Consider the following 11279-nt stretch of genomic DNA (forward strand, 5'->3'; position numbering starts at 1 on the left):
TGTGTGTGTGTGTTGTTTTTTCTGACCAGAAGGCCCAAACCCAAACATATTCCTCTTACAGCTGCATTCAAGAATTAAGACAAACAGCCAGTTTTATAGTAAATTGTTGCAGATTAATTTTCTGTCAATTGATGAATCACTTAATTGACCAATTGTTTTAGCTCTATTAAAAAGCATTCCTTCCATTGTGAATTTTTTCAGTTGTTTTCTTTGTCTAAAAACACTTAATATTTTAGGTATAGTCCCAAATTGTATAACATGTGAATCTAAACCCAACCTAATGCCAATAAACTCCCTAGAGTCCAAAAATATAACTGGTGATGTCCTCTGTGTCTTGTATGAGCACAGGAGCCTAAATTCACTGCTGGCTCGCTTATTCAAACCTTTTCTCCGTATCTACCCTATTGAAGACGTCAGTCTGCACTGATCCACTTATATTCTATTAACTCATTTGTCACAGAGGAAGGCACAGCCAAGCAGGTCAGAAAAATACAGTCTTTGTTTCACCAACAGACTGGTTGATTATTATCACAGCAGTGTGGCTAGACTTTGACCGTAGCCTGGGAAAACAAGGACACAGGTGAGGCTTACAGCACATTAAAAACCTAGTTTATAGTAGATGAGAGTCTGTATTAAACACAGATCCACAACACAGCCTACATACTTATAAAGCTATACTCACCTATATGGATATATTTATAGCAACCTATCAGTAAGTCTACCTTTTCCTTACTTTCATTTCCAACCCCCATGTTGGTTTTATTTTCATCTTAACGCCATAGAAAATATATAAAAGCATACAAAAGCAAAAGGGAATTGTCCCAGATCATTTATTGAAGTCCTGCACTTTCTCATACCAATCAAATAATGGCAGAAAATAACTCCAGACGCAGTCAAAACAAAGTCACACTTCTCTCTCTTATCATGAGAGAGGTGACGTGGTCCAGCTGGTTAAATATTCTCCAGCTACAAACACTGGACCTTCCTAGTCATTTTTTCACAGACTGACAACTGAAACAAAACAAAACTACAACCAACTACAAACTACAACCAACCAACCTGACTGCTACTGTCCCATTTCACTCATCAACACAGAGATCAGAGTCAAAAGTGAGGCTCTAGTTTACTTTGATTCTTTCCATAATCCATCCAAATCGTTTATTGAAGGTGAACACTCATCCAATAATACATGCAAATAATAAGTTTAATAGATTATTCATCTCTCTTGATGCAGAAACGGGACTTTTCTATTTGCCACATTAGAAAAATAGGCTTTGGAGAATCATGAACATTTGCAGTTACTCTATAAACTGGACCAAACCCATTATCTATCGATATCAATCGATATCAGTTATTGTCAGAATAGGTACTGTTAACCCTTTATAGGGCACTCATTGAACAACTTGCAAATTTAAAATTTTAACCCTGGAGTGTTATTGGTGGATATAAGAAGACATTTTTTCTTTTTTGACTTTTTAAAAAAGTTTCAGTTTTAGGCTGCAAAGTCAATGATGTGTAGGTAGGTACACCAACAGTCTGTGGCACAGCAGGCCTCCTCTTCCCATAGAAGGACTGAGCAAACAGCTGCTGCAAAAGAAATATACCACATCAATATACTATGAAAATATGTAACAAATAAACCTTAAGCAAATCAAGATCAAGCCCACTCTGAGTTATTTGTAAGAAGAAAGCCGTAACTATTAGTATATCACCTATTAAAAAAATAAGGAAGTTACTATATATGGTTCCTCGCCTGATAAAGGGTTAAAGTGTCCCTAAAATAAATGTAATTCTCAATCATTCCAATTAAACCCACCCTCACCTAGACTTCAAAATCCCCAAATATTATTGTGGATATACAATACACCAAATTGGCAACCGAAAACCAAAAAACCCCCACATTACTTCCATTATTTATTGGCAAACCAACTCCAATTCATCAGTAGATTCATCACAATCAACAAGACAACACATCTTCTTTCTCCACATCCTTGTTTATCATTATCTATTGTTGCCTTGAGTTGTTGTTGTCATCAACTATTCAGTTATTCATCACCACTCATTAGATAAACTACCTATTTTCTTGAACATAAATATCATTATCATTGCAAGGGTTTGGGGGCAGACCAAGACAGTAACACCCGTAAGATAAAGATAAGAAAAGATAAAGAAGTACTGCAGTGAACCCCTGTAAAACCCAAGCTGTTGATATATTTGTTATATTAAATACACACGTACATAATGTGTGTATGTGCACATATATGTATTTTCCTTTTCACCACTTTTTCTTTTTTTCCCCATTTGATTCCTTATTTATTTTCTTCTTCCTCCTCTTCCTCCTCCTCCTCCTCCTCCTCCTCCTCCTCCTCACACATACCTGCACATTCCTCTGGTCACACCTATGCAAACATTAACACTTGACACACAACAACACACTTTCATACAGGCACAGAAACACATGGGCTCCTAATATGACATGTGTATATGTATATATGTATGTGTATGTGTATGTGTATGTGTTGTTTTCCCATAAACAACTAAAAATATGCACCAATTACAAATCATAACCTCTGTTAAGTGTTTCGTGTTATTGTCTGTATTATATTTGATTACGCCTATGTCTGTACTGTGTCTCATTGCACTAAAAAAGGAAAAATCAAGTAAAATCCCACCAGCACCGTTATGATATACATTATTATATACAATGACTGTTTGACTGACTGACTGCAGATAATTCACATCAACAGTGAACAGTGAACAATGAACAGCTCTTCTGTCACGGTTGAGGAAATGTGTTGGACACTTTTACAGTCTTTTTGTGTACACAATCCTCATACATCATTTCCATGTGATGAGTTTATTAATTGTTGTCATGTGGGGACGTGTGTGGGGTCAATCCTGACTTCTGTTTCTGCAGAGGTAGCTTGTCAAGACACTCGGATAGTCACTCATCACCCCTGTGGCCCCCACTTCGAATGCAGCCTTTATGTCTTCATCTTCATTGCACACAAACAAATGCACCTGCGAGTACAGACATATTAGTCAACTGTAACGATCTGTTTAACAGCTCAAAAAACATACTTGTACTTTTTGATCTCCTTCATATCACATGACTTTCCCTTATTTTAACAGATCTGCTTGTAAACATGATTTTGAGGTTTGCTACAGAAAATTATGCTTCATTTCTGATTGGTGTTTTCAAAATTTCCTTGTAGTGGAGTTTTATAAGTTAGAGTTTGTTCAGGGTCTAACAGGGAGTTGCACCTCTGTGGAGTCTAACTGACCTCAAACATAAATAATGACACTATGGCAAATTAACATATAAAACATGAAGTATTTCCTTATTCAGTGTAATGACAATGCTTTTTGTCATTTAGTTGATTCTGCGATCAGTATAATTATTTTTACACATGCACCAGAGGGGTCTGTGGGACTGCAAACACAGAGGGAGTGAAGCTTAAAATCATGTTTCCCTGTCATCCTTCCTGCAGTTTTGAGCCACAGTACGTGACTTGACCATCAATAGAAGTCAAACCCTGTTGTCCTAATCTGGGAGGGTTGCACTTGTCTCAGATGTAGCAGCCAAAATAGAGCAGACATAAGCATAAAGTCAGACCTTCAAGCACCGACTACAGTGTTTCACATTGATATGCTGCACTGATGTATGTGGCAGCAGCATTTTCCATTGTTATACCAACATTTACGGTGGTTTTAGTACCTTGTTATTAGGATTTCCTTCTATTTTCTTCTTTATTACACATATATAACGATGTATCACAGATGATCGTACACTGCTGAATCGTGGGTAACACATTGTGACAGTACAGTTATTTTGAGTGGAGGAAATCTCTCTGTTTTTTATGTGGATGACAAGGGGAAGAGCTTTTCTACCTCGGAATTACTCACAAGCGCTCAAATGTGGTGATGCCCTCAGCAGCTGACAAGGCTACGGCATATGACTTCAATTGTTTTCATGCTCAAACTATTCAGTGACCACTCATGGGCTGACGATGGGGGTGAGCTCATCCCAGCAGAGATTACTCACATCAAGACAGAGGTGATGCATTCAAGACACTCTTAGTGGCTGTGATACTGCTTGCTGAAGTTGAAACACTGAAGTGTAATATGCATTAACTATTAAGTGTTTTGGTGAAATGAAGTCCTACAGTTGGTACACTCTTGTTATCTTATCGTGTGCCCTATTTTTATCTAAACTTTATGTATTTTACTGTTTTTGTTTTCTATGCAATCCTGCAATGAACTCAGTAAACCTAGTAAACTCTGCTTTTAGGGACTGTATGTGCTGTATGTATGTATGCAAATGTATTCATACCTGAATTCCACGGGCTGCAAGGTGTTTAAAAAGGCTCTTCCTCATTGTTACTCTGGAATGACAGCATCAATTCATATATTAATGATTCAGTTTATTCACAAATAGCAGTAAAAACAATCATACATAACTAGATTTTGCTGCTATATAAAGTGCATCACTCCAAAATGTTGTAATTCTGCATAAAAGCATGACTTTGTGTAATGTTTTTTTGTTTTTGTGTAAGGCTTTTTTTTTTACTCTCTCTCACTTTTCTAACAAAGAGACAACCAGTCTGTTCTTCAGGATGCGATTCTCAGGGATGAACGTCCTTCAGCAGACAGAAACAGAGAAAGAATTAACATCTGTACTGTGACACATTTATCTTACACCAAACAAGAGAAGGAAATCTAAGAAGAAATGTAAAATCTGTGGAAATACTGGGCATAGACATGAAGACAGCTGTGGTTAAATATAGTCTGGGCAGAAATGAAGAACATCATCCTCAGTGACACATGCATGAACAGACATAGGGCACACCTGTTGATGATGCGTGGCAGGTAGAACTGCAGTAAACTCTCCTCCAGCGGCACAAAGGGCAGCAGGCCGCTGTAGAAGAGGAGCAGAAGCAGCACACCTCGGTTCATAGTGAAGCTGAATGGCATGGAGCCGTTCTACCAGGAAACAGAGACACAGTTTATAATCTCACCTGTTTAGATGAGGTGAATTTATAGTAAAATAATGTACAAGGAGCTTTGTCTCCCTCAGGTGGTTTATGTACCGTTTTGCAGCATTCCTTCATGATGCTGGAGTTCACGGAGGCCCAGACAGTGATCTCCTCCCTGTTGTAGTGTTTCACCAAGTCAGACACCTTCGAAATGTACAGGGGGGTGGGGGTGGGGGTGGGTATCAAATTGAAATACAGGTAATATGAAACAAGACAGACACATGCAATGTACAAACAGGAACATCACAGGCGTAGCTGCTTTAGATTTCAAGACAGGGGCAGTAAATACATAATTATACCTGAGGAGGACAAAATGTTACAAAGACCTTAACTTTGAAGTTAAAAAATGCTCATAGGCAGGATGTTTGACCTCAAAAGAAACCACTTCTACATGTGGGAGTTTTAAAGCAACATGAAGTCTAAATTGAAGGCACATTGCTCATGAAAAAAACAGACAAACTGCAAAGTGGCTGTAATTTAAATCCCATCATTAGAGATACTCTTGACATTTAACTGGATAGTTGCTAAGCATCACAAATTGAAGCCTCAAAACCTGATCCCTCGAGCAAATACAAACAGCAAAGGGTCTGATTGGTTAGTTGTTCACCTTTGTTTCCACCATCCAGAAAGCCAATAAATCACAATTATCTCAGGTCATGTTACTTATTTTATTTTGAGGGAGTTTTATTTTATTTCTTACTGAGTTTTTGTTTTTTGGCAATGCTTCATATCTCTAAAGAATGTCAATAAATATCGTATCACAGTAAGTTACTGGTTAGATGTTGGGGATCCAATATATCCACTGATACTGAATGTTACAGATGATAATACATATTGTTTCATGTTCTGGAGATTCTTTCCAACCACTAGCAATGTGGTTGGGTGTACTGTACCTTTTCTATCAGCTGGTGGTTGTTCTCTTTGATCTCAACGCTGACAGGCATCTCAGGGAACTTCCTGAACACGTCCTCGAGCAGAGCAAACTTCCTGTCTGCACCGCTGCTGTAGCGACCTGGAGGAGGGAGGTGTGACAATGAAGGGTACAGACTCACACTCTCCTGTTGACCTACTTCTTCATCACATGTTTTTTTGTAAATGACTGAGATTAAAGAATGAGAGGAGCAACTCGCCTTCATAAAATGTCACCTCCAGTCTCTCCTTATATACAGGCAAATCCTAGAAGAGTGTAAAAACACACGTAAAAGTTATATTATCATAATATATTAAACTCTGAGGAAAACCCTTATTTAGATTACTGTGAATGTAATTGATTTAAACGTGTCTTTCCAGGACAAACAACCTTCTGTGCTTGTTATTATGGTTGACTTGGGTTAATGGTGGTCTGTAGATTACCAGGTTTTGTTTGTTTTAATCTGACAAAATTGTGTTTGCCCAGTTCATGGACCTAAGTTTTATCTATTAACTCAGTACCTAACTTATTTAGAAATCCTGCTTGGTGAGATGTGTCTCCAAGGCTTCATAGATAATCATCATCATTGCATGCAGCTATTTTGAACATTGCAGTTATACTGGAGCAACCTGGAATATAGGGGAATTTATTTTAAATGTGAATGATGCTGCTTATTATACACATCTGAGCCTGTCTCAGCATGACCCTGTGCCCTTTCTCCTAACCACCTGGATCCATCCTCCCACCTGTAGCTTGAGTGAGGAGATGGTGACGTCGTGGCCGGTCTGCCTCAGCAGATTCTCATCGTGTGACACCACCACATGTCCATCATGTGTCAAGTGGCAGTCCATCTCCAGCATGTGTGTGCCCTGCTCCACCGCACTGCAGACAGATGGAGGAAAGATAAAAAGTGAGAATACATGTTTTTATTACCTGTGCAGAGAGAGAACCTTTCTCCACTTCTGCTCCTCCAGCTCTCGTGGAACCAGTGCTAAACAATTAATACAGCTCAGCGTTGCATACTTACTATTCTTTCATAAAGCAGAATCTGTTCTTCTTGCTCAAATATTGCACAGCATATCTTAAATACTGATTCACATTTTAGCTGTTGTTATACTGGTGATCTGATCTGAGAACTGCAGATTCATGTTGTTCTCTCAATCTTGTACTGACAAAGGAAGTTTAGATGTCCAAGTATTGTGTTGTTAAAGGACCAGTGTGTAGGATTTAGTGGCATCTAGCTGAAGTTTTAGATTGCAACTAACTGAACACCACTCGCATGTGTATTCGACGACCTTGGAATGAGAAGATTGTAAAATGTGTAGCAGACTTCCTGTAGATAACAACAGCTCATTCTAAGGTAATAACAACACAATGATTCTTATATTTTCAGATGATTATACACTAATGAAAACATACCTATGAATATTATATAAATTTTTTTAACACACTGGACCTTTAAACCGAAGAAACTCACAGGGACAATTTATTAGACAGCGTCCAAGTCGTGCAAGTGGAAACGTGCTTAATCCAAGATGCCTCACCTAATCCCTCTTTTATCTTATATACTTTAAAACATTTTATGAGACTGGATCATCATAGAAACATAGAAATAAAAGATGAAATCAGAGTAATTGGTGCTCAGTTGGACACATGAACTGATTGTTCTATTTCACTGCCAATCAACATATCAACAGCCCTAAGCAAAATGAGCTATTGTGCTTGCTTGTAAAGAGATAACAGAAGAGTTATTTATTGGTTATAGTGCTTTTGTAAATAATTCCTAGTGGTTGACCCTTAACCCCTATAAGGTTAGAGATATATTTGAGTTCAGTAAATCCTGAGTAAGGTAGTTTGACTAAATCTTTGTAGTTCAGCCACAATCAGTTTTCACCGACTTTATTTGTCAGTTATGAGCCCATATTTCCCTGTCAGCTGACCTCTTGAGTTTGGTACTCACTTTGTGAACGCCTCCATCGTGCTTTCTATCCTCTCTCCACATCCTGGCAACAGACAGAGGAGTTAGAGTTGATGATGGCAGCAGAGGAAAAAGAAACCACACCTGGTTAACCCCTTTCTGAGAAAACTGCATCACTGCCTCCACTGTAGGTGTGCAGGAAACAGTGAATGATAAAACCTCTGATCAGCTCCCTCGCTCTAGCCACATTATAAAAACCTCCAGATGTTGCAAGAGACACACTGAGTCACTGAAACAATGAGGTTATCAATCGGATATCTGCATTCTCTTTTCAACATGCTCACTGTAGTGTAATTTGCTGCAAGTCAATGAAAGGATTGAAAAAAACATAAAATAAATAAATAAAATGTAATTTGTCACCTTCACCTTCCAATCAAACATCTGTGCACTCATCATCACACACATTCTAGGAAAGTGTAGATTCTTTAACCCCAAATGTGCAACTACTGAAAAAAATCAGCCCTTAAAATGTGGAAAAGTGATACAAAAATACTTAAATAGCAAACATCCTTCCATCTTTCTCCTTGGGTACTTCCCAGCTGGCAAGACTCCTCCACATCCAGCTGGACTGCACGTCATTATCTGGACATACCCTTCCCTCCTGACACGCCACCAGTTGCCCCCTTACCTCCTCTGTGTGAGATGTGTGTGCTGTAAAAGGCTGTGCGTTTCCTCCTGTGGAGAATCAGTGGGTTCTTCAGCAGGTACACCGAGGTGAGAGCGTATCCACCCAGAGCTGGGAGGATGAAGTACAGAAAACTGCTCATCCTTCCCTATAAATATGTCCAGCTCCTGTCTCTGCAATGTCCAAAACAGTGATCTTATAAAACTGACGTGTGTCCTTGTTCAGCAAAAAGTGATAATCTGTTCATAAAACTCTGCAACAATCCCCCTTTGTGTTTCTAAGGACAAGTGAACAGATCCAAACGCCGAGACAGTCTGCTCTCTGTCTTCCTTGGAAGGTAATAAAAAACTGGACAGACAGGTAAGACCGAAGAAAGTCTCTTTCTTGCTCAATCTTAGTCAACGCACCCGAAACCTTCAGAGCTGTAAAACTCTGTTAATGAAGCACCAGCTCGTAAACCAGAGCTCAATTCACCTCTCTCTCATTGGCCTCTCCCCTGCCTGTGGCAATACTATTTCACTCTCTTCACTTTTGTTAAGCTAGGATATAGGTGGCTTTGTTTGTGCGTGTGTACATGGGCACCTTTCTAGGTTTTTATTCTGCTTTATTGTTTGGAGGATGAAGTTCGTTCACTAGTATTGTATGACACATAAGATATAGGACACTAAATAAGCATCACATTATAAATCACAGGTAGAACCTAATTAGGAAAATTAGCAGTTTACCTCTCCAGATTTATTATAACGTTGTGGTAGCTGATAGCTGGGCTGGGGAAAGACAAAGGCATCACTGGGAGTGTGGCAGGTTTCTTAGCCTGTGTGTATTTGACAAAGGGGTTGTGGTGTGTGGAGATATGTAAACTCAACTCTGACCCACAAGGCCAGAAATATGAAAACTATCACATGTCTAGAGGCACGCATGCTCTCTACATATACAGTATACAAGTATACAAAGTCAGCAGTGTGGTACTGTATTGTTCAGCTTCAATAGCAAAGCTGGAATGTGACAAACAATAGTGCAAGAGGCCGAGCCCCCACTGCGGTGTTACAACAAGCATGGTTTTCACCAGAAGAGAGAAATCTATTCACAGCAGTGTGAGGTGACTTTCCAGCATTTTCCCACTTTTGCAGGGGTCTCCTTTTGACACACAGTGTGAGCAAATCCTTGTCATGTTGACTGAGATCAGATTTGACGACTTTTCTGTTTTCCTGCCATCATCCGCGTTTTCAGTTTCCAATCAAAGACTCTGGGAAAGTCAGGGACGGAGGGGGAAGCCATGCTCAGACATGTTATGAAGTCATATGGGAAAGCTGTATAGCAGGAAAAGCAAGTTCATGGCGAGATGCCGCACAGTTAATTGTACATGCATTCCCATGAGTCTGAGGCCTAAAGTTTACTTTTGGGCCGGTTTCATATTTCTATTTCAGACCGGTCTGTAGTTAGGCCCATCTTAATTTTGCTCTTAGATAAGTCTAATGAAATAACTTATTTTAAGCCTAAAGTTGGCCAGCCTACCCCAGAACTAAAAACCACGTTTCCATGGAAACAATCACTGCAGAGCAGTGTCCATGATGACATTGTCAGGCGTTTTCATTTGGAAACCTGATTGTGATGACACATTAAGAAGCCACAGCTCTACTGGCCTGAGATTTTATTCTACTGTGAGGTTGTTTGTGACTTTAACTGTTTTCAAGAAGGATACTAGTTAAGTTGGAACTTCGTATTAAATATTTTACTAAGAAATAACATTGATAAATTGATTACTTTGTGGTTTTGTGCCTCTTTGTAGTCACTTTGTATCAGTTTGAGTGTAAAAAAAAAATCTCTTCGTGGTTTGAATGACTTTCCACCAAAAAATGGGGAATGTGAAAATTGTTTCTCTTACTTTAGTAGTGAGGGCACTGGGGGGCCTGTACCACCCCTGTGGTTCTGCCTCTTAGAGTGAGCAGAGCTGAGCGGTTTGATGCAGTTGTCCAGTCAGCCATGTGACTTAATGAGGAAAAAATTCTCAGCAAATTAGTCCTACTTATGAATACTTGGCCAAGAACAGACAGCTTTGTGTGTCTATCTTAAATCTGACTATAAGTTAGATCAAAGCTATAGCCAAGACTGGGCCCTGGAGTTCAATGACACAATGTAAAAGATTCTGAAAATGCAAAGGAAGGAAAAACAAAAAACCACAAACAGGTGCAACAGTATCAGGAAATTTTATTTAATTATATGTATATAATTCTGTTTCTTTGTTAATCGTTTAATTCATAATACCCATAGAATATACAGACTATAACCCTCAATAACTCATATCTCTTTGACAATCTACTTATATCTTCTTTTAAAATAATTCCTTATAAGATCTTGGAGGGGAAATCAAAGAAAAAAAAAAAAAAAGGTGTCAGAAAGATTGAAAACACTGCCGATAATAATCACGCTCGTAAGAGAAATGAGGAAGAAAATACAAATAAAAACATCCTAATAATTAAAAAATGATACAACTTTAACTCCCTTTTATGTAAAAAAAGAAGAAAGAAAATACAACAACTCACCAATATAACAACAATAGCAATAATAAGAACAGCCATTTAAAAACAACAATATCTGGAAACAGGCCTCGTGACAGACAGGCCTTTAGACTCGTCGATACTGTGTGAATGTATATGGTGTGTTTAAGTGCAACTTTTCACAAACACACAGAAACACTCCTCGAAAAGAAAGGGAGTGTGTGTGTGTGTG

At 38.7% G+C, this 11279-nt stretch overlaps 1 protein-coding gene across 1 annotated transcript; it reads right to left on the reverse strand.

Moving 5' to 3' along the window:
* Positions 1 to 1006: 1006 nt before the first annotated feature.
* On the reverse strand, positions 1007 to 8948 carry gdpd3a (glycerophosphodiester phosphodiesterase domain containing 3a). The gene is made up of 10 exons (XM_035654397.1): positions 8553 to 8948; positions 7907 to 7949; positions 6693 to 6828; positions 6167 to 6212; positions 5930 to 6048; positions 5091 to 5180; positions 4850 to 4983; positions 4581 to 4640; positions 4334 to 4385; positions 1007 to 3021 (listed from the first exon to the last, which is right to left on the reverse strand). Exons 1-10 carry the CDS (start codon positions 8689 to 8691, stop codon positions 2893 to 2895), a joined length of 948 nt encoding a protein of 315 aa, XP_035510290.1. The 5' UTR covers positions 8692 to 8948; the 3' UTR covers positions 1007 to 2892.
* Between the last annotated feature and the right edge of the window lie 2331 nt (positions 8949 to 11279).

The sequence above is a fragment of the Morone saxatilis genome, unplaced genomic scaffold (genome assembly GCF_004916995.1).
Source record: "Morone saxatilis isolate NCDOM2014 unplaced genomic scaffold, NCSU_SB_2.0 Contig14, whole genome shotgun sequence".
Lineage (NCBI taxonomy): Eukaryota > Metazoa > Chordata > Actinopteri > Moronidae > Morone > Morone saxatilis.